The sequence below is a fragment of the Sander lucioperca genome, chromosome 12 (assembly GCF_008315115.2).
Source record: "Sander lucioperca isolate FBNREF2018 chromosome 12, SLUC_FBN_1.2, whole genome shotgun sequence".
Lineage (NCBI taxonomy): Eukaryota > Metazoa > Chordata > Actinopteri > Perciformes > Percidae > Sander > Sander lucioperca.
In genome coordinates, this window is record NC_050184.1 from 7987377 (window position 1) to 8010593 (window position 23217).

The window sequence follows — 23217 nt, forward strand, 5'->3', positions numbered from 1 at the left end:
ACTGCAAATCATCTAGCGTTTTTAAAGGTTAAATACTAGCTTGTGTCTACAGATGCTGAAGATTGAAGACAATTGGACTATAGCCAAATACGCAGAGGTAAAATAACAAAAATATTTCCCGACATTATTCATCTATCGACAAGCCCGAGAGTGAAAGGGTTAATGAAACTGGAAGTGCAGCAATGAGCCCCCTCCCTGCGCTCTCTCTCTCTCTCTGTCTGGGCGCATCCGTCTCAGAAGCAGAGTTCCTACTAACCCTTGATAATTTAATTTGCTATTTATCACCAAATTATGCCACATACTCATCCTGTCTGTGTCGGCAGAGTTTGAAAACAAATGTCACACTTTCCAGCTTGGAGAAGAAGAAGCGAAGACTAGCATATCAAAACAATGGAAAGGTGAGTGCAAAAAAAAACAAAACATTTCAGCGATATTTATTTGTATCGCTGAAATGTTACTAAAAGTAAATGCAGTAGCCGAAGTTCTTTAAGGTTCTGGAAAGTTTTTGTTGCGCTGCGTTACGTATCCTGCTGTGGTCAACGTAAGCAACCCGCCCAGTATTGTTTCAGTCCAACGGGCATTGCACGGTATGTGTTAGCGAAACAACGGTGAAATAAAAATACGTTTACTATGAGATTGTATTGCTCAAACAGGGTCGACCCTTACACTTAAACAGCCATGTATTATCGTTATATCAAAATTTGACCCAAGCGATGCTGGTTAATACAATAATACAAGACTACTTTAGAGGTAGCCTAAATATTTGGCTCCAGGGCTATTTCTGACAAGATCACACACCTATGACGTACAGAGCCTTATGGAAAGAAGGTTTTTATGAGAACGTCAATGTCTTACTTATTTACTGTAAAACCTGACGTGGTGGAATATAACCTTAGGGCTGGACTGTAGTATGTGACATCTTAAACGTGCCTCTGGATTGCACAACAGGCTTTTGAGTGATAGCAGGACCGTTTGTGTGTGTGTCCAGCTGCAATGACACGCATAACTCGGTCTCATGCCATGCATTCTTGAGGGTATTGCTAAATGTGAGCTGGGGTTTTCCTACTTTAGACTGTTTCGCCCTCATTCCCAGCAGGTTTGGGCATGTTTGCAGAGTAGCCTACTTTGTGGGTGCATTATTAAATGGTCACAAGTTGATTCCTTGGACTTTTGTCTGAGTTTAGTTACAGTTCCCAGCAGTCTTCATCTACTCTCAGATCTAGTAAAGATAGTAGTAACACTGCAGGATGGCCTTGTGATCAATGGCATGTTCTAAGTATGCAGTGTGCAACTATGCATGCTCATTGCATTTCAGAGAATAATTTTACTACTTAACTGTGTGTGCAACAGTTAAATGAATGCTAAACTAATATTTTTTCCTTTTTATTGTTTGGTTTTGAATTTGCACGAAAGCACATAATGATCAATACAATAGATTTAAAATATGGAAAGAGAAAGTAACATAGCAAACCTTTATATTTCATAGCCAATGTTATTTTCTACAGTGGCCATGGCTGTCTTTATCTACCCTTGTGTTGTGTTGACATTGGCTAACTAGTGACTTTGAAATGCATGTCTGCTGTAAATTTTTTACCATGCAACACACCCATTCCCAGAAGCCTCGACATAGGTGTTTTTAGTTCTGTGAAATGTTTTATGTCATTTTCACTAAAATGGGTTGGTTCTCTCATAAAGAACAAATTTCTCAGCGGCAGTGACATTGTTTTCTCCATTTCTTAACAGGTTAGCTCTGACTGGTGAGAGCCATACCAATTCAGATACCATAAGGGAGTAAGGAGGCTTATTTGTGTCTTTTCAGTATGAGTGTTTTTTTTACAGACAGGTTACATTCTGTGGTATGTTGCTCAGTTTGTGCCCGACCTCACATATCTTTCTCTCTACAGTTGTTGACCTCACTGGAGCTGGTCTGACTGAAGGGTTCGGGATTGACAAGATGCGTTCCAGTTCCAGTGTGGATGGACCGCCAAGCGCCATTGGTAGAGGAGGCACTGGCAGCAACAACAACAACAACAACAACCACAACAGCAGCAGCAGCAGCAGTGAAAACAGTGGAAATTCAGGTTCCCAGTATGCGCTATGTGCTCTGGGGGTTGGGCTTGTTGCCCTCGGCATAGTGATGATTGTGTGGAGCGTGGTACCTGCAGACGGGGCCGGTAATAGCAGCAGCAGTTCAGGAGGAGATGGTGATACTAGTGGCAGGAAACATAAAGCGTCTTCTGTGGCCTTTGTCTTGGCGGGGTCTGGGGTGGTCATGCTGCTGCTGTCATTGTGTCTGGGAATGAGGAACAAACAGCGAGAGCAGCAGAGGCTCCAACAGGCCCAGGACCACAGAGTAGTGGCAGCGAGGGAGCAGGAGGAAAGAGAAACGTGAGTCCAATTGTAGCTTTCTAGCTAAACAACATCCACAATCCACACACAATACATGATGCCGAACAGCAGCCTTATTTTTAATTCAATAAGCTAACAAATTGATATTACATACAGTGCTGCTCATAAGTATTCATACCCATGCTAAAGTTGACTAAAAAGAGGAATAAAAAAATCATCTTTTGGAAATTGATCTTAATGCCTTTAATTAAAAAAAATGAGGACAAATCCGACCTTTTAAGGACACCAATTTTTTTTGTGAATGAATAATGTATTGTAAATAAATAAATGTTCTTCCTTAAAATACAGGGGCCATAATTATACATACCCCTATGTTAAATTCCCATAGAGGAAGGCAGATTTTTATTTTTAAAGGCCAGTTATTTCATGAATCCAGGATACTATGCATCCTGATAAAGTTCCCTTGGCCTTTGGAATTAAAATAGCCCCACATCATCACATCCCCTTCACCATACCTAGAGATTGGCATGATTTTATTTCAGTTAGCCTAATAGCTAACTGAGATAAGATCCATATCAATGCACATCAAACCATGGGAATTTAACATAGGGGTATGTATAATTATGGCCCCTGTATTTTAAGGAAGAACATTTATTTATTTACAATACATTATTTATTCACAAAAAATTGGTGTCCTTAAAAGGCTGGATTTTTCCTCATTTTTTTAATTAAGGCATTAAGATCAATTTCCAAAAGATGATTTTTTTTATTCCTCTTTTTAGTCAACTTTAGCATGGGTATGAATACTTATGAGCAGCACTGTATATACATCCATGTTTGCTTAGTTTTTTATTTACTGACATCATAGTTAGTCAAGTCCATGCTGTTGGGTGGCAAGCTTTCAAGTCCTGAATATTTCTCATCATAGGAAGTGATTAAACCGGCAATACACTATACATTTTACTTAAAGCATTTGAGAATAATAATATATTGATTATATATCATTCCCTCTTATTAGCTTCAGTACAGGAACTGACACACATAATGAGTACACATAATGATTTGTGTCATTCATGTCTATATGTTTCTATAAATGTCTGCAGTGCTGAGGAACAAGCCCACCGTTATGCTGTACCCAGCTATGAAGAGGTAGTAGGCAGTGGCCAGTACCCTGTCCGTCAGAGCAACCCTCGCCCAAGCACCTCCCAGCTACCTTCCTATGATGACCTTATCCAAGTTGATGGTGTACAGTATGAATTCGAAGGGTCAGAGGCCACAACTACCGGATCACAGACTGCTCCGGCTTCCATTGCTTCCGCTGCTGCTGCTTCCACATCAAATCGCAGAGCTGGGAAAAATAGCCGTAAACTCCTCCCTATCAAGATCCGCCGGATAAAATCAGAGAAGCTGCACATGAAAAACATTGATAACGCTCAGCCACCACCTGGATTCAGTATAGAACCACTTACCCCTCCGCCGCAGTATGAAGATAAAGGGCCTCCGCTTTAAGATCAAGCTGATCTTGTTTACAACAATCTACAGAAATTCCTTTGAATCCTCCATGATCCTGTTTTGTGGATCTGTGTTTTTAAGATTTGAAGATGGTTCTACTTGCAGAGCATTCTCAGTGGCACCTTTTTATACAGTATCTGTTGTAATTCATCATTAGTGCCACATCGATCCAAAGCACGGAACACAGAAACATTAAAGTGCTCATATTATGCTCATTTTCAGGTTCATAATTGTATTGAGGTTATATCAGAATAGGTTTACATGGTTTAATTTTCAAAAAACACCATATTTTTGTTGTACTACACATTGCTGCAGCTCCTCTTTTCACCCTGTGTGTTGAGCTCTCTGTTTTATCTACGGAGTGAGGCATCACACTTCTGTTCAATCTTTGTTGGGAGTCGCACATGCGCAGTAGCTAGGTAAGGACTGCTAGCTAATCAGAAGCAGAGTATGAGGGTGTGCCACGCCAGCAAGCTAGGCGAGCATTGAAAACACACAACATATGCAGTTCTCATTTATGTCAGTCGTTTTCTGTTTATGCATTTTCCACTGTGCACTGACTAAAGATGTGAGTTGACGGTGAAAGAGATCATAGGACATCAATGAGCGGTTATAGTTAGCATTTGTGTGCACACTTAAATAGATATATGCAGGGCACTCATTTTGTGAAGTAGCTGCTGCAGTTTGGGATTACTACTGCCACCAAATGCAGGCTTCATGGTGAGTGACTGAGCATTGTATGTGCTCAGCTGGCTTGAGCTGATGTGGTATGCTATACAGAAACTCTTCCTCATTGTCAACAATATTGTCTCTCCTGGTCCTCTACGTCTATAGCTTCTGTTGCACTAGCTTTTGTTTCTGGCTCCTTGAAAAGCTGAAACATGGTACTGGGATTTTTACTGGACAGCATAAACTTCTATTTTTGACCAACTTTATTTTATCATGGTTAAAACAATGTGAACCTTTTATTAGCATTTATCAGCTACAGCTCCCATGACCCCTTAGCCATAGGCACCAAAACCTAATGGGAATTGTAGTAGTTGAATGCAAACAAAATCTCACTTGTGTTATCCTAGTAAGAAGGCAGTCAAATGTTACCGTCAAGTACAGCAGCATATTCAAGAGAAAACCCAAGTTTGACGTTTCACCTTAGAAAGACAAACCCCTGTTCAGTACATGGTCTGGTAGATATTTCTTTACTGAGCAGGATTTGGTTCAAAATCACTAAATGACTTAATTTAGTATCAGTTGTTTCATTAAAAAAAACACAAAATAATATCTTTACTTCTTCAAAGCTGTATTAAGGAATTTTCAACTGTAAAGGGCACTAAGAACTGTAAAACAAACTCAAACAGAAACACAGCTCTGATATGCCATTAGATTATCAAATTGTCATGGCTAACAGGCTAGAAAACCACTGCCTAACCACAAAATAAGATTAGCATACGATTTAAAGTCGTGTTTCTAGCTAATTTCAAAATTCCCTTGCTTTTTTAGCTCAGGTTTGGATTCCACAACCTCTTGAGAAACATAGCTGGGTCTTTAACTTTAGCTCATTATTGACTTGTGTACTTTGTCGCTTCGTGCTACGCAGCCAGCATGCTGTCGACACACGTCTCATGAGACTCAACCATACAGTCTACTTGTGCAAAAACCTAAATGAGCTTCAGAGTTGGGAAATAACGACCAAATAGCCATTCAAAAGTGTAAACTATTTGGATGTCAGTTGTGGAGGGAATGGGAAGGGTCTCTGTTATGGATTTTATGGCGGAAATGTTTACACTTACTACTGCAGCATCAATGGTCACCATTAGGTTACTTTTTAAGAGAAATGACTTTCTAGGAAGAAACTATTTCTAGGAAGTTGACGGTCTCATCTCATGAAGTCCTTGAGGAGGTTTGCTTATGCTAATTGACTGCAGCAAACTGGAGTTTTGCCCTCCAGTTGTACACTATACACTAAAGTACAAGTGCCTTTGTGTTCATAACAACACTGCTGCTCTCCCTAAAACATTTCAAAAGACACTACGACTGATCCTGCACTCTAATGTTGCTCTTCTAATGCAGTGTTGCTCTTACTCATGCAAACAGCAGGGAGAGAAGGAAATCCGTGAGAGCATAATGGAAGGAGCTCGTGAATAGTTAAAAGCCTTTTTCCTGTAGCCATGGTGAACACCGGCAGTAGTGTAGTCTGCCTCTTTCTGGGCTTGTTTTTTCTCGTACTGGAGATGACCAACAGAAAGACTCTTTGACCGTGCAGCTGTGCCATAACAAGAGCAACTATTGCTCACTCGCTTGCTCATCACCATTCCTCCAGCCACAGCTTGACTTGCCTGTTTTCACTTAGAAGTATGCAGAGAATGAGCAGAACAGAGAAGAAAGACAGCTGTTCAGATAACTGGTTTGAATTTAATCACCATGCACTATTTTATCAATACCTGTCAGCAAACTCTCCTTTCTTCTTTAGGTTAGAGTTGTTGTGATATGAACAGCTGAAGCCAAAGGAATGGATTTACCAGTCATTCAAAGGCACTTTTTATTAGTGACTTCATTACCTAGTTCTGCACTGTGTTTAAGTAAAACACAAATGTAGTTAATGAAACAAAGCTACTCAATCATCATCAGCTGGACATATGTGTATATTGCCAAGTTTTCTGTCAAACAAAAGGCAACAGGGTCCTTCAAGTTTGTCATTGAAATTCAACAGTTCAATGTCCCCATTTTTTTCTCTTGTTTTCAAAGTGGAAACTTGCCACATGGTCTATTTTTGTTGTTGTTGGTAATGTTCAGTGCTGCAGACATAGCCATCGTACCTCATTTGCAAAGGACCAGTTAACTACATGATTGATTTTTATTACTATGTAGTTAAAATGTTTTACATTGATAAAATGAGTGTTTTGAAAATGAGTGTGAGATTTAGCAGTCACTTTCTGTTTTACTCAGATGAGTGTCTGAAACACATGCTGTTTGTTCATTTATAATTTCTTATTTTATTACTTAAATATATATGTCTTTTATATGTACTGTGAAAATGTGCTTTTCTATGATAATTCTAATTTGTTTGTGGAGTTTTTCTTCTCTGAAGAGTAAAAACAAATGTATCTCATGAATATTTTATGAGAAATAAAAGGAAGTATTTCTTAATTAACACAGTGTTTTAAGAAGTGTATTTGGATTCCTGAACAGTTGTGTGTATAATTCCATGTTGACTCATATGCCATAATTCCCTGAACATTTTAACATCAATATTTTCTAACTTTGGTAATGTTTACCAATGCTGAGTTAATACACAGCTGCTGTATTGACAGCTGAGAGAAACATCTGGATGCTATATAGTTGTCAAGGCCTCACCCTGCATGGCCAAGTTTAAAAAGGGCTTCTTGTTTTTAAGTGTCCAGGGCATTAACAGTAGTTCACATTAACAAACAATGGCTCTGCAGTCCATTTGTTTGCATTGATGAACATTTCCTTTTACTTTGCAGTAAAAAAAAGAGGCAACACACTATAAATCACAGTTGTTCTTATTGCTGACAAAAGCACTTGAATAGCTTCTTCAGTAGTTGGTCATAGCCTGCAGAGTAAACAATAGAAACAATTATAATACACTTCCTGTTTTTGAAAGCTGAGGCTTTTGTTGGCTTCGTATTATGTTGTTTATGCTGGCAAGGTAATCACAAAATGAAAATGTTCTCACTGTGTTGATCCAGTTGATGTAGGAGCTGACTTGTGTGAACACAGTGGGCTTCTGGAAGACGTTGCAGCCCTGACCAGAACCAAAGCTCACCACGCCGTGGACCTCCCAGGAGCCATCAGGGTTCTGGCAATTCAGGGGGCCACCAGAGTCTCCCTGCAGGCCAGCACACACACCGTTGGCAAGAAGCTTATGTACACTAAGGAGGTATGGCTACTAGTGATCTCGTAGTCATGCAGAATTTTCCTTTTACACCATTTCAAAGTAAAAGCCCTTTCCTTGAATCTTACTTGCCTTAAGACTTTTATACTGTGCTAGATGAAAGTTTTATGACATAACTCATTGCTTTAATTGACCATTACATTACTGTTGCAGCTTGAGATGACCCTTCCTCGTATAAACTTACATTACAGCCAGCAGTGATGCCGTCACCCCCAGCACAGACCATCTTGTCTGTTGCCAGGACGCTCCACCAGTCGGGCAGTGAGCAGGTAGCGTGGCCAACCACTGGCAGGAGAGCCTGCTGCAGGATGTCAGCCGGAGGACCGCTGGCTGTGTGGAAGAGACAGGTTTACTCAGAGGACAGGTGGGGTGCTGGAGGGAGAAATTATTTGCTGTTACAGATGGTGTCTAGGGTAGAGAGTATAGAGGATTGCATTTAATACCAAAACGAATGGTATCCCAAGTGCTGTACATGGAATCCCTCTTGAGCCATTTAGCTGCAAGAGCACTACCTTGGTTATACTGGATTATATTTGCTACCATTTATAGTTGTGTATAGCTTAACTTCAAAGATAGCTGTAGTACTAACAAACTTGCCCGTCTGTTGCAACTTCTAACTGATCTTAAAAACAGTCCAATGGTACAAGAGAGTTTAGGCCCTGGAATTCGAGTAAAATACCGGTACTTACAAGACCGTCACACATGTTTATATGTTTGATCGATAAGAGGGCTGTAAACCATGCTTTCTATCAGATTTTACTACATCTAGGCCAAAGGCAGTAAGCGGAGCAAATTGAAGTGTGTTTCATTCGACAGAACACTTCAAGCCTACCTGAGTAAACTGTGAGTTTCCCTTCTTTAAAGCAAAATTCATCCTGGTTGTGAAGCTCACCTCAGTCAAGTGAGAATGTGCAGCAGTGTAGCATTTCCCTTCAAACTAAAGCTGAATTGGTAGCTGCAGTATGAAAATAAATCCCTACCCGAGATATGGTTAGGTCTCTTCTTATTTAGCAGGCTGATGGATACATGTCCCATTTTTCTGACCTATTAATGGTTGTGAAATATTCTTGGCTTTGACTTTACCATTTTACCTAAATTGAGTGACAGGTGCACAGATACTGACTAGACACCGCTAAGCAGTCATACAATAAGTCCGGAAGGAACATTTTAAAGCAGATTCACAGTAATTCATTCTCATTTCCTCACTGGAGAGTCGACCCCAGCCGGTGACATAGCAGGGAGCCCCATGAGGCAGGACGACGCCGCGGTCTGGGACGCAGGCGGCCATGATTGTGTCAGAGAAGGTAACAGGGGAAGACAGCTTGATCAGGGCGATGTCATTACTGCAAAAGACAAAACAGTACAGCCACATTTAAGAAGTAATTACAAACAAAACATGGTTCATGCTATATTCATGTTTTGCTGCATCAGCTTCCTCATTTAAAGAAACTACCAGTTATTTGATCACTGATCACTCTGCTTACACAAGGTGGTCTGCTGACCATGCTTACACTTGGACTCATGAGGCGATATTGAGATGTGTGACTCTTACCGGCTGAGCATGGTGTTGTAGTCCTCATGAGTGATGATTTTGGCTGCCCCCTGAGCCATCGAGCCCTCCTCACTCGTCTTCAGGCTGTGTTTACCCAGCTCCACTCTGTAGTTGTAGCGGCCACTGTGTGATAGCAGATGACACAGCGTTTAGAACCGTAGTATTGACTTCTCTGCCTGTGTGTACAAAACTGATTAAGCTGATGCTGGATTGCAAATGCTTATTCGTCCTGTTGAGGTGATGCATAGTTGCTTAGGAGACCAAGCTGTTTTTCACTGGTTAAAGCGGTAATATCTGAGATTTCCTACTTTTCGTAAGCATTTTTATTCTGATTACAAAAAACCCCTGTCCTCCTCAAAAAAATGTTTTACTGTGAAGAAAAGATTTTTGAACTTCTCTACATGTCACTCTTTTCTTTGTCTGTTCAGGCATGGCGGTGAGGTTATGCTGAATCTAGAATAACTACCCTGCTCTTCTGTTCATTCCCAAAACAAACAGCTCTTACAGTCACAGACAAAGCAAAACTCATCATTTCCTGTTGGGCACAGGAGTATTTCCTGGCACAGACCTTTGGTTTGGCATAGTAAATATAAACTGTGACTGTGAACTGGGCATATTAAATCACAGTACTGAGTTTAAATAGATAGAACAGGGAAAGTTCTTAATTTCATAAAACTACCTTAGATCATCAATTTAACAAAGTAAATAATCAAACAACCAGTATATATGTATATATATATATATATATATGTATATATGTATGTGTGTGTGTGTGTGTGTGTGTGTGTGTAATCATAAACAAAAACTGTCCCAGCCCAGATTGGGAAGCCTTCTAAAAAGAACATGCTGTATTGTAATTGTGATTATATTGACAACCTTCCCCTCAGGTGGAGTTAAACATACTTGATGCAGTGTGCAGCAGTGAGGACCCAGTCAGAAGAGAGCAGGGTGCCTCCACAGACGTGCCTCCAGCGCCCACTGCTGTCTGACTGGAGCGAGATCTGAGCAGAGCAGAGAGAGCACAGTGTGCTTTACTACACAGTACAAATTCACTCCAACGTGTTACAAATCCATTTCATCTCTCCTCCCTCTATTTCTGCTCCAGAGGAGAAATCATCCAAAATTCAACATTACTAAAATAAAGAAGATTCAGAGAGTATATGTAGTGTTTATGCTGTAGAGCTTAGATCGGGCCCAAAAAATCAAGCCCGACCCTACCCGAGCCCGTGCACGTTGTGTCCGAGCCCGGCACGGCCTGACACATTAACTGTAATTATGATCCCGAGCCCGATTTAAACACACATTTTTTTTAATACGTGGGCCGTTATAACTGACGTTCTCAACTACAATTCCGAGTTGTTTGAACTACAGACATCTGTTTAGAATGATCTTAATGAATAATGCAACAAGGACGAAGCATGTAAACTGCGCTGTTTGTTTATTCAGAATGGAATGGATCGCAAATGATCCGAAACGTAAAAAAAAAAAAAAAAAACTCGACCCTAGCTCCCTCAGCCGAATAGTGTGGGTAACAGATCAAGGCAGCAACATAACCAAAGCCCTGGAACCATATAGCAGACTTTCTTGTCTCGATCACCTAATTATTAGGCTACTGTCCTTCGCCACGGTCTGTATGCTGACGCACTGGCCGAATAATGCTGCAGATGGGGGAGACACCATGTAGCACAGTTTACCTCACACTCAAGTCAGTGCAGGACATACACCCAGAGCTACGGGAGAAGCTGGAGAGGCATATAGCTTTCTCCCCACCGAATTAGGCTAATAAAGTAATGATTAAAAAAAGGCAGAGAATCTAAATTCTATTATGCTGTTCTGTGCTTTTGAGTGATTTTTTTTTAAAATAATTTTTTTATACAGATATAGAGCAGAGCCTACCTGCCAGGGCCAGCTGTGAGGCCTGACGTCCTCTCCTGCCACCACCCTGCTCAGGACAGGAGGGACAGTAGGAAGGCCACATCCGTAGGCTGGGACAGGGTTGGTAATGTATATTGTGAGTTTTGCACCAGACTTAATGTTAAAAAGTAGGTTATTTGGAGTTTTTTGATTAATTATAGACAAGAATGTACACGTTCAGCTGGGATTGAACAATTCATATTTTTTTTAAAATAGAATATGATTATAAGTACTCTTTACAATACTATTAAGGGAGTATTCGTCTGGATTATACCACACCAAATGAGTTTTAAGTAAGTTATGTGAGAAGATTGAAACTGTCTTACCACTAGCTACCACAAAAACAAGAACCACCAGCCTCCTCATGACTGTAGAGTATGTAGTGTGTGCCTAAATCTTGTGTTAACAGCAGGCTTGTATTTATACTGCATGTTAGCAACTTCTTACCAGTGTACTGTATAGACTGTCCTGGGAAACCTGGCTGACACATGCAGAAAGTCAAACAAGTGGTGGAGTCTGAGAACACAGCATGTGGTTGGAGACAGGACTTTCCCATCACTACTCCCATTAGGCAACAGTACATTTTTTTCTGCTATTTAAGTGTCCTTGGTCAAATTTAATAGATTAAATATTTGTCAAAATAAAAGTAATATTCCAGCTGACTCCTCAGTTGTACTTTATTGATTTTCATATTTTTGGGAAACTGCTAACCCAATAATGAAGACAAAGATGGTATAAAACATAAAAGAACACAAAATCATCACGTTATTTCATTTACAGTTTTATTCATGTTTGTGCACATGGTGGCTTTGATCCCAAAAGCCTGCCGGCTCAATAGGCCACCATTTTCTGTGGAAGAGATGATAGAGACATGTTAGATTTAGTGCAGCGTCATGTTTTCAGCAATAACACATGGGATCATTATTATTAATTGATCCAGATTTTAACCCTTGACACCTGAATGAAAAAGCTCAAATAAAACAACAGTGATGTAGTGAGAGGTTCAGGAGCTTACAGAGCTGATCCAGTCGATGTAGGAGCTGACTTGGGTGAAGACAGTGGGCTTCTTGGGGAAATTGCAGCTGAGCCCGGAGCCAAAGCTGACAATGCCGTGAACCTCCCAGACACCATCAGTCTTCTGGCAGTTCAGAGGGCCGCCAGAGTCACCCTGAGTCATGTGAGAGGAAATATATGATGCAAATTCCACATTTAATAACTTCTTGTCACTGAAAGACACAAGTGTTTACATCTGCCATTACTCATGATACCTTACAGACGTTCCTTTACATTTTGTAGACCTTTTAATGGACACACTTTCTCTCAAATACTGAATGTTATTCACATATAAAGGTATTTTAGGAGAGATATTTTTCAGATATATAGGGGGAATAGCATAAAGTATCAGAGGAAGAATCTCAGATAAAAGACTAAAATGTAAAGGGACAGAGCACATACTATTTGTAAGTGTAACAGTTTCATTATTGATCAATCTGTAGATTCTCTCTATTAATCGTTTGCTCTATAATTTGTCAGAAAAAGCCCATCACAATTTCCTGACACCATCAAGCCTAAGTTGGCATATTCAAATTGCTTGTTTTGTCCGACCAACAGTCTAAAACCAAAAGATATTTAGTTTAATATCAGAGAAGTCTAAAAACAGCCAACTGGTGAATATTTGTGAATACATAAATTACTTCAAATGCTAATTAATTATAAAAAATAAGTTGCTGATTTTCTGACTTGATGAAATGACGAAATGAAATGTTCTGTTTTGTTACAGTTTGTGTGACATGTAAAATTATTATTGAAATGAAAAATGTATGTGCTCTTTTCTCTCCAATAAGTACAGAAAAAACCCCCGCAAAAACGCAAATAACGCATGACAGACTTGACAAACTTTTTGAGGGAGTTGAGGAAGTTAACTGATGTCAGAAGCAAAGGTCCTATGATGTGTTATTTTGTGTCGTTTTAGACTCACGTTGCAACCGGACACAACTCCATCTCCACCAGCACAGACCATGGTATCCTTCACTTGAGAACCCCACCAGTCAGGCTTGGTGCAGGTGGCATGGTCCACCACCGGCAGGAGAGCCTGCTGCAGGATGTCAGCGATGGGACCTCCGGCTGTTTGGACGAGAGATGCACACTAGCTTAACTTCAACTCAGGTAAAAGACTGGTGAGAAACACAACTTTAAAGGGTAACTACCGTTTTTGTTCAACCTATTTTCCTATGTTTTTGTGTCTAAGTGACTGATGAGAACAACAATCTTTGACACTGGTCCGGTATTAAGCAAGATCGCTGCAGTCAGCAGCGGCTAAACAAGCTACAATGTAAGTTAATAGGGCAATTGTGCAGCTTGTATTTACATTCACAAAAGTGCTTGTTTTGCCATTGCCAGGCTCAGATTAATATTCTAAGTTTCTGACAACATTATGGAAAGGATTTCTAAGGAGATTGACCTTTCTGTTAAAGAGTAAGATACTTTTTTTAAACATAAAAACATCTGCAAAATTGTGTCTGGTAAAGCCACCAGACTCCATGTAAATAAAGAGTAATTTTAGCATCGTAAAATACATTTCATTTAAAGTTGACAGAAACTAAATGAAACTATGAAAAGCCGTTTTGGGTCATCTTTCCACTTTTCCCACCATCACAACTCTAGTTTTGGTTGAAATTAACACATAGTTTAACAATTTACATATGAAAATATGTTGGCTCTATAAACGCTAAAAGTATTGTTTTTTAATGGAGTCTGGTGGGTTTAGCGCTAGCGACCTCAGAGCTGTTTCTGGTTAAACAGAAAGGTCTCAAAGAAGATTTAAGAAGGCCTCTCTCTGTAAGGATCATTTCCATTACGTTGGCAGACACTTAGAATAATAATCTGAGCCTTTCAGTCGCAAAAAAAGCACTTTTAGTGGACCAAATTGACGATGCACATTTGCCCCATAGGGTTACATTGCAGTCCGGTCTGTGGCTGCCGGTTACAGCGTTCATGCTTAATACTGGACCAATTTTAAAGATTGTTGTTCACTTGTGTCACTTACACACAAAAACATAGGAAAAAAGGGTTGAAACCAAACAGTAGTTACCCTTTAACAAGACAGATGTTTGAGGGAATTAGAAAGGATTAGGCAAACAAATATTTTCCATCCACACTGTAAAACCTTTTTATTTTAGAATAGTAGACAAATTGGTCATTATCTAACGTAATTAGATACAAATACAAAAAACAAAAGGTTATTCTTTACATTTACTGTATAAAGTACATAAACATTTACATTTAAAGCTGAAATACTAAGATAATACTGTATTACGAACCTAAATACGAAGAAACTGTTAGAACAATATTTTATTAAAACAGGAATGCAGGAAATAATGCTTTCTCAGCTAGTTTTTCTTTTGAGATCATTGCACACCACTGGAACTATTATCTGATGATGTTTTAAGTGATCAGTTAAATTAAACCGATTTTGTCAGGGCACTTACTGCTGAGGCGACCCCATCCAGTGACGTAGCAGGGCTCGTCATGGGGGAGGATGAAGCCGGCAGCAGGGAGACAAGCAGCCATGATGCTGTCAGAGAAGGTAACAGGGGACTCCAGCTTGATCAGGGCGATGTCATTACTGGAGAGGAAAAACACATTTAGATTCATCATACACCTGCTGTAAAATGTTTACAGAAATGATCTTTTTGATTTTCAGCAAAGTCTCGCAAGCCACAACCTTAGAGCGAAGTCTTTTTTTTTTTTTTTACCGGATGAACAAGGGGTTCCATTTCTCATGCACAACAATGTTAGCGGTGCCCATGAACACAACACCCTCCTCAGTCTGGATCAGGTTGTGCTTTCCCATGGCAACTCTGTACTCCTTGCCACTGCTGGAAGTTGACAGAGAGAAGAATATGAAGCAGTGAAGTATTAGCTCAGAGATCCTCTTCAAAGATTACATTTCTTGATGCTTTTCTGTAGTAAGCTTAAAAGACAATCACTATCCAAATTACCAACCATGTTTTGTAGATTCTATATGAAAATGTGGTGTTCCTAACAAGCATTTTAATCTACTGTTAAGTCCTAAAAGTGAAAAGAAAAGCGGAGGAATGTGCTAGTGGTTTGAGATCATTCCCTTTGGGCTCTGGATTCAAAGAACTTCATGAATTAAGTAAAATTGTATTGGAAACTAAATAAATCACATACTTTAATATACATATATAATTCCACACAGCATGATCCATGTCAGTGATTGCTAATATTGTGTCAGTGCTGCATTGAGTCATGATAACCTATCATCATGAACGGTTTTGGGCTCCATTGATCCATACCTGATACAGTGAGCAGCAGTGAGGACCCACTGGTCAGAGATCAGAGTACCTCCACAGGTGTGTCTCCACTCGCCCTGTCTGTTGTACTGCAGGGAAATCTAAAACGTACATATGAACACAATCAACAAGTGTTCTTTTCTGTATCTGCCCTCAAAGACTTACTGTATACAGGCACACATGCAGCTGTATCTCTTTCATATATTAAATGCACCCTGACTTAAGCCAAATAATAATTAAAAACTGTCCTGTTTTCTGTGCCTTTGATGAATTATTTTCGTTATTGATTTTGGGGCAACTTATTGCACTGTAACCACTATATTATTGGTCCATTATTATTTTTTGTCTATTTGTATATTATTTTATTTATCTAAATGTATTCTATTTTAATTCATTAATTTGATTATTTAGTGTCTTTTAAACATTGTTTTATTGCATTTCTGTGCCTTATGTAAAACACTTTGAATTTGCTCTATTATTGTGATAGTTGTAGTGTTCTTGTCACATACTGTACTGTATATCTGAACAGCCTATAATTTACTATACTCTCATGAAGTCTGCAGTCTTAAATAAGTATTTTTCCAACAGTCGATGCCTTGTTTTCAGAGCATTTTTTACCTGCCATGGCCAGCTGTGAGGCCTGACATCCTCTCCTCCAACCACCCTCGTCACCACAGGGGGGAAGGTGGGCACGCCACACCCGTAGGCTGAAGAGACAGACAGAGACAGACTCTTAACTATTAATCTGCATTCAGTTTGTAGAGAAAGCTGAAATTACGTAGTTGCATGGCTCAATGCAGATGTAACAGTGTTGTGTGTGTGTGTGTGTGTGTGTGTGTAAGATCCTTACCACCAGCAACAAAGAGAGCAAAAACCACAAACTTCATCATGTCTGTATCTCCACAGTTTGCAGTGAAACATCTGACATATTTATACTTTTCATGATGTTATGCAACCTACAAAAACTGTGTCAAATTCCTGGAAATTTTCCCTTTGACAATTCTTTATACTGGGGTGGAGCTAAGTGTACAGCAAAACAGCCAGAACTGACCAGGATAACGAGGCCAAGGCCAAAGTGTCCTGGAGTTATGTATAATTTTTGGACTTGTTTGTTAAACAAGTCAGGGGAATGAAAGGTTTTTAGCTTTATCGTCAAGAGCTAGAGGCTGACATGAAGAGCCTTATTTCATACCAAATGTAGCCCTCCCTACTCTGATTTCCTTTACAAAGAAACACAGTACCTGCTCCAGCAGCTGAAGTTTCCATTGCTCATGAAAGCACCGAATGTTTCCTGTGGCCGTGTAGTACTTATTAGTACCGTGTAATACTTGCATATAGCTACATAAAAGCAGGTCTATTCATAAGGTTTGATTGTAATATCTGCTCAGTAAACATGGTGGATAAAACAGCAAACAGTCTTACTCCTCTGCATTGATCCACTACATTTTGTACCACAGCAAAAATATTGCAACAGTTGACTAAATATGTGATTTTACATAAATGTCAGCATTTATTATTTTTTTTGGAAAATGTTGGAGTGGTGCAAAGAATGAATGTTTTTGTGCTTCAGCTCTCTTTTGCTTTTGTAATGTTTATAAAATATTAGGGTAAAATGCAATTTTGTCGCACACCAGATTACCACATGTACTGTATATCAATTTCCAACCTTGCTAGAATATTGAGTGTTTTATGTGTCTAAATCACATTAAAACACTGATGTGGGATTTAAAGTGCACACTTTATTACATATCATCAAGATTGTTTATATCTATACGCAAACATATACAGTAAGATAATTTCAACAAAAAACTTTTTTGGCCTGTTTTTATTTTTTTATTTTATTAGACAGTGATAGTGATATATAGGAAAGGGGGGAGAGGGAGAGAGAGGGGATGACACGCAGCAAAGGGCTGTAGTTTGGATTCTGTTGTCCAGACCAGAAACTAACTTCTGTAGTCAAAGCCTGGCAACTTTAATTTTAATTTCATATTGTGTATTTATTCACATATAAAATAGGACAGCATTTTTCTTTGATAGTACAAAACAGACTGACTGACCATTTTTAAATAAGAGTATAAACATAGTGTGAACAGCATCTGTTATTTCAAGTTTAGTTAAATTTATTTGCACAATAAAAGATATAAAATACATACAATTGGAGAAAAAAGTAATGTCAATGCAGGAGAGGAAGGAAGCCTGAAAGGCTTATTTAGAGTCCAAAATACAAATAAGATTAAAAATGATATTATTACTTATCAAAAACAAAAACAAAACAAGCATACAACAAAAGAAATAAATACATAAACAAAACATAATACATAAATAATGTATTTATTAAAAAAGCAAACCTGAAATAAGACAATAAATACAACCAACAGAGGCAAACCAGCCATAAGGTTATAGGAAATGAGAAATGTATTTATCTGTGACCTCAAAGCTGGCAAGTAAGATAATAATTTCATTGTCCCATTCAATGTATTCCATAGCATTGGACCTCTATACTAAATGGTATAATAATAAATTGATGTCTTTATGAACAATGTGCTTTATGACAATAAAGCAAATGGAAATTATTCTTTTGCCTAGTTTAATGTGAGAAATTAGACATTTTGAAATGGATCTGGGAGAATTTGACTGCAATTTCTGTATTTAAACATTGTACATGCATATGGATCTCGTCCATTAGAATGTGAAATCATTATAAAAAAAAAAGTAGTTTGGTAAGAAATTAAGGTTTTGTAGCAGCCCAAATAATATTGTCACTTAAAAGTTAAAAGATTTGACCAACTCAAGTCCCAGTGAGACATCTGTGAGGTTCACACAGAGGTTGAGTTGAAGAGATAAGGTCTATTTGGGGATATTTGTGGTTACTTATCTCCAAGGTTGATTACTTTTCCCCACCAACTTTTCCAGGCTGTTCTGAGGCAAACGTTAAGGCACACATCTGAGGTCTTTAAACAGGTGTGTTCAAGTGCTATATAAGAAGTAGCACGTCCTCCTCAACTTCTACTGAAGACAGTCACAATGAAGTTCGTGATCTTGGCTTTGTTTGTCGCTGGTGGTAAGCTCTGATACTATTCTGACCAGACAATTAAATGTTGCTACATACAGCTGTCCACATTGTTTATACATTAAGTGGTCTGTACATTTCATATGAAGCATTGCATTTGTCAGACTCACATGTTATCCTTATGCTGAAAAAAGCTTTTAAACATTTTTGACAGTTAAAGAATAAGATTTCAAATGACTGCCCATGTTAAGACACCGTCATACATTTACCATAATCTGTACTGTTGTTTCTTAGCCTACGGGTGCGGCCTGCCCACTTACCCTCCTGTCATCACCAGGGTGGTTGGTGGAGAGGATGTCCGTGAGAACAGCTGGCCCTGGCAGGTATGGCCCCTTTAAGACTTGTCCTTTCTGTGTCTTCTGGCCAATTCCTAAAGTTATAAGAAAAACTTTGCGTGCTGTCGTTGTTTGTTCTCCTCAGGTGTCTCTGCAGTACCAGAGTGGCAGCAGCTTCTACCATACTTGTGGTGGCACCCTGATCTCCAACCAGTGGGTCCTCACTGCTGCTCACTGCATCAGGTGTGGCTAAAACGTAAAAAACAAAATCTGAAATCAAGAAGGTATGCGAGGCACAGAGGACAAAGAGAACCAGGCCAACAGGGTGATAGAGGCAGTACAGAAGGAAAAATATGTTTGCATACTTTACTCTAGCAGTCTGACATGGAAGATACACAGAGGTGGCAGTACAATGCAGTTTTTGAATTCCTGACATTTTTGAATTCCCTTTGGTGGAAGTGTTCTCTGGGCTTGCCTAAGCACAAATCTAAAGATATATTCAAAATTGGTCAAACCGTTTGGCTATACCTAGTCTTTGGACATATGGGACTACTGTTTTCTCCATATTTTTGGGAAAAAAGCAGTGCCCAAAGACTAAATAGAGTAAGATAAAAGAAATGGCTGTATCTCAGAAACACAAGGAGCACAATCATATATTTGCCATCTTTGAACTCATAACAAGTCAATCCAAGATATGCACACATAGCAATGTAGAAAATATATGTTTCCTACGGAAAACACGTCATGAAAGGCTTGTATCATGCCGACAGTTTTGTTGTCATTATTTAGAATTCATCATGGGGGCGGCAGAAACTACGCACTATAGCTTTAAAGGTGCTGTCGGTAGGATTGTGAAGATACAGGACTTAGCCAAAATATTTGAACATCAACTTCTCAGTCCCTCCCCCCTTTCTGCTAAAGCCCAAAACAATCTCCTAAGCCCCTCCCCCCACAAGGGAGAATGAATGCAAATGCATTAGCAGTGATTGACACGCAGTTAGACACCCCCCCTGGCCCTGATTGGTGCATCTGAACAGGGAGCGGTGGATTTTTGCAAATCACACAGGCTGTAGGTGGTGCCATAGGAGCCGGATTTTTTTTAATTACCTGCTTCATGTAGTTTTACTGGAACATAGGGTCAGTTTCAGCAAATATGACAGAAAGTTAGTTTTATAAGTCTTACCTACTGCACCTTTTAATTACATGAATAAAAAATATAAATTGGTAATCCCACTTTTATTTACACTGGCAGTTTTAATTTAAACACTTTCAGAGTACTGTATGTTAGCAGCAGTAGTCCTATGTGAAACACTGAACACTGAAAGTGTTTAAAGGTAATTGTTTTGGTACTTTGGGTGTTCTATTAAAGTGTCCCCAGATCAAAGCAACACTGACCCTTGTTTCTGTGCGTCTTTTTTTTTGGCCAAGCAGCAGTCGCACCTACAGAGTCTACCTGGGAAAACACAATCTGAAGACCAACAATGAGCCTGGTTCCATCGCCATCAGCCCCGCCAAGATTGTCGTCCACGAGAACTGGGACTCTTACAGAATCCTGTGGGTATTTCCCCTCCATCTTGTAGACTACACATTATGCTGCTGTGACTATTTTGTTAAGTGGTCTGTCCATGCTAGTAATGCTAATTAACATACTGTTTCTAAATGTGGTGTCTCTAGTAACGACATCGCCCTGATCAAGCTGTCAACTCCTGTCACTTTTTCTGACTCCATCATGGCTGCCTGCCTTCCCAACTCTGGTGACATCCTTCCTAACAATGCTCCCTGCTACGTCACTGGCTGGGGTCGTCTCTGGAGTAAGTCCTTTTAAGTAAAAAAAAAAAGAAGAAAAAAAAGAAAGGCTGGCAACATTAATATCCTCTCATATATTTAATGTTATATCAATTTTCCTGTCAAAGCTGTGTGAGCAGTGAGCACAGCAACTTATTCTACCTTATCCTCTCGGTTTAAAGACACATTTGGAGTTACACATGACTTGAATTTGAGTGATTGAGGCCTGCCCCCCACTAATCAAAATATAAATAAAGCTTACACTCTGCAACACAGATATTTGAATGAATTACACCTCTTTCGTACCATTTCAACATTGAAGAAGTCAAAGTTCTCTGTGCTGATCAGATAGAAAAATGTTACAGCTCAGACAAATAGACACTGTCTATATTCTCTGTTTATCCTTACAAAACTTTCTGATCTTTAAGAAACTTTGTTTTCACCCACTTTAAACTAGACCTAGTAAAGTTTTGGAATAGACTTAGTCTTGACTGCTGACCTGAATCTGAATGCCCTGTTCTCTCCTAAAGCCGGAGGTCCTATTGCCGACATCCTGCAGCAGGCCCTCCTCCCTGTGGTCGACCACTCCACCTGCACCCGGTCTGACTGGTGGGGCAGCCTGGTCACCAACAACATGGTCTGTGCTGGAGGAGACGGACAGCTGGCTAGCTGCAACGTGAGTCCTTTCATTTAAAAAAAAATCAAGTCATGTTTAATAACAGTCACTGTAAAACTTGTCTATATCCTCAACGTTCCACTTCCGGGATTGCTCCGTTGCCGGATTTCACTCATTTAGGCCGGATATCCGTTGCCTTGGGCTTCCTTTGTGTTGACATTTTAAACTCCGGTTGATTTAGAAGGACTATGGATAGCCTTTTCTCAGATCTCTGCAGGGTAAATCCAGACAGCTAGCTAGACTATCTGTCCAATCTCAGTTTTCGGTTGCACGACTAAAACAACTTTTGAGTGGCGACCTCTCACCCAGTAAGAGCGTGCGCCCCATGTAGGCTGAGTCCTTTGCAGCGGCCCGGGTTCGAATCCAACCTTCGGCCCTTTGCTGCATATCATCCCCTCTTTCTCTCCCCCTTTCCTGTCTATCCACTGTCACTATCAAATGAAGGGAAAAGCCCCCCCCCCCCTCTACATTTAATTTTAGAAAAGCATTTGCTATCTTCTGTGAAATTCTTTGCCCAATATAGCATTGGAGGACCAAGGGTGACCGGGCTTTCTCAGTTAAGGCCCCCGCCCTCTGGAACTCTCTCCCTGAGGAGATTAGACTGGCAAGCTCTTTATCCTCTTTTAAATCGCTTTTAAAAACGCATCTTTATAAGTGCGCTTTTACAGGGTATGTGGCCTGAATAATACTTGTATCTATTAAAATCTATATTATACGTAATGGCATTATCTAAACCTATATTTGAAATAGTTAATATTGTTCTATTACACTTATTCTCTCATGTTGCTCCCTTTTTTTATATAAAAAATATATATATAAAACTTGTAATTTGTTTTAAACTGATTTTATCATCGTTGATCGGCCCTGTTGTTAATGTCTTGTTAAGCACATTAATAAAGTGCTATATAAATAAAGTTATAATAATTACTATTATTTGTCTCTGTTCCCCTTCAGGGAGACTCTGGCGGTCCCCTGAACTGTCAGAACCGTGATGGCTCCTGGGATGTCCACGGTGTGGTGAGCTTCGGCTCTAGCATGGGCTGCAACTACCCCAAGAAGCCCTCCGTCTTCACCAGGGTCAGCGCCTACATCTCCTGGATCAACAACGTGAGTGAAAAAGCATTGAATAGTAAATGATTTGTCCAAAAGAGCTCATGATACACTAGATACATTTTTGTTTATTTTTGGCTCGAGCAGACAGCAGTGAAGTTTCCTCCCTCTGTGGATAGAGACACTCACTGTTTACTGGCTTTACGGACAAATCAAGAAGCTGAAAGACTTTTCAACTTCTTATAGACAGACCTGTGTGCTTATTACATGGCTCTTGATATTGGACACAAATCTGAGAACTATTTAAAAGGAGTAAAAACTCAGAGGAGTGGAAATTAGTGATTTAGAAGAACAGGTACCCTAGAGCCCTCTAGTGGAGTATTTTAAATTTGTTCTCTTTATGCTTTTCCCTCCAGGTGATGACCACGAACTAAGATGTTGGCGGTTGCATTTCACATACTGTAAAGTCATCAAATAAAGCATGTAGTGGCTAATGCAGTGCCTTCTGTGTTTTCTTAATCAGACATCAAAATGGAATTTATGTGTTGGTTTGACAACTGTCACAAAATAACCTTCTGAACTTAAGTTGTTGTCTATCATTTACTAAAAATATGATTGTCAGGTTTACCGTTTCACATGACTTGAACCCTCTGGAAGACTTCCAGCTATAGTCATATGTTTAGTTATGGATCATCTACTTTATCATAGGCCTGTTATGCAAAAGCTCTCACTTTGGCAAATGATAAGGTTCCATGACTGCTGTAAACGTTACACACATTTTTAAATTCCCCAAATAGAAATTTGG

At 39.5% G+C, this 23217-nt stretch overlaps 4 protein-coding genes across 7 annotated transcripts; 2 read left to right on the forward strand and 2 right to left on the reverse strand.

Moving 5' to 3' along the window:
- Window positions 1-200: 200 nt before the first annotated feature.
- tmem51a (transmembrane protein 51a) lies at window positions 201-7117 on the forward strand. 3 transcript variants are annotated; one of them, XM_036007845.1, is made up of 4 exons: window positions 201-398; window positions 1744-1820; window positions 1905-2388; window positions 3453-7117. In XM_036007845.1, the coding sequence occupies exons 3-4, from the start codon at window positions 1955-1957 to the stop codon at window positions 3856-3858; spliced, it is 840 nt and encodes a 279-aa protein (XP_035863738.1). In that variant the 5' UTR covers window positions 201-398; window positions 1744-1820; window positions 1905-1954; the 3' UTR covers window positions 3859-7117. The 3 variants fall into 3 exon arrangements, with proteins under 3 accessions (XP_035863738.1, XP_031142009.1, XP_031142011.1); XM_031286149.2 differs by having other exon boundaries at window positions 1744-1757; XM_031286151.2 differs by lacking the exon at window positions 1744-1820.
- Window positions 7118-7366: 249 nt separating this feature from the next.
- Window positions 7367-11716, reverse strand: LOC116040882 (chymotrypsin-like elastase family member 2A). Of its 2 annotated transcripts, XM_031286591.2 has the most exons (8): window positions 11567-11715; window positions 11223-11311; window positions 10230-10327; window positions 9327-9449; window positions 8981-9117; window positions 7959-8104; window positions 7556-7708; window positions 7367-7432 (listed from the first exon to the last, which is right to left on the reverse strand). In XM_031286591.2, exons 1-8 carry the CDS (start codon window positions 11604-11606, stop codon window positions 7415-7417), a joined length of 804 nt encoding a protein of 267 aa, XP_031142451.1. In that variant the 5' UTR covers window positions 11607-11715; the 3' UTR covers window positions 7367-7414. The 2 variants fall into 2 exon arrangements, with proteins under 2 accessions (XP_031142451.1, XP_031142450.1); XM_031286590.2 differs by having other exon boundaries at window positions 7367-7708; window positions 11567-11716.
- Window positions 11717-12005: 289 nt separating this feature from the next.
- Window positions 12006-16523, reverse strand: LOC116040883 (chymotrypsin-C-like). The gene is made up of 8 exons (XM_031286592.2): window positions 16407-16523; window positions 16175-16263; window positions 15560-15657; window positions 14996-15118; window positions 14729-14865; window positions 13219-13364; window positions 12256-12408; window positions 12006-12089 (listed from the first exon to the last, which is right to left on the reverse strand). The coding sequence occupies exons 1-8, from the start codon at window positions 16444-16446 to the stop codon at window positions 12072-12074; spliced, it is 804 nt and encodes a 267-aa protein (XP_031142452.1). The 5' UTR covers window positions 16447-16523; the 3' UTR covers window positions 12006-12071.
- A 1947-nt stretch (window positions 16524-18470) lies between these two features.
- Window positions 18471-22908, forward strand: LOC116040884 (chymotrypsin-like elastase family member 2A). Its single transcript, XM_031286593.2, has 8 exons — window positions 18471-18617; window positions 18861-18949; window positions 19047-19144; window positions 20333-20455; window positions 20576-20712; window positions 21217-21362; window positions 22317-22469; window positions 22829-22908. The coding sequence occupies exons 1-8, from the start codon at window positions 18581-18583 to the stop codon at window positions 22844-22846; spliced, it is 801 nt and encodes a 266-aa protein (XP_031142453.1). The 5' UTR covers window positions 18471-18580; the 3' UTR covers window positions 22847-22908.
- Window positions 22909-23217: the final 309 nt, after the last annotated feature.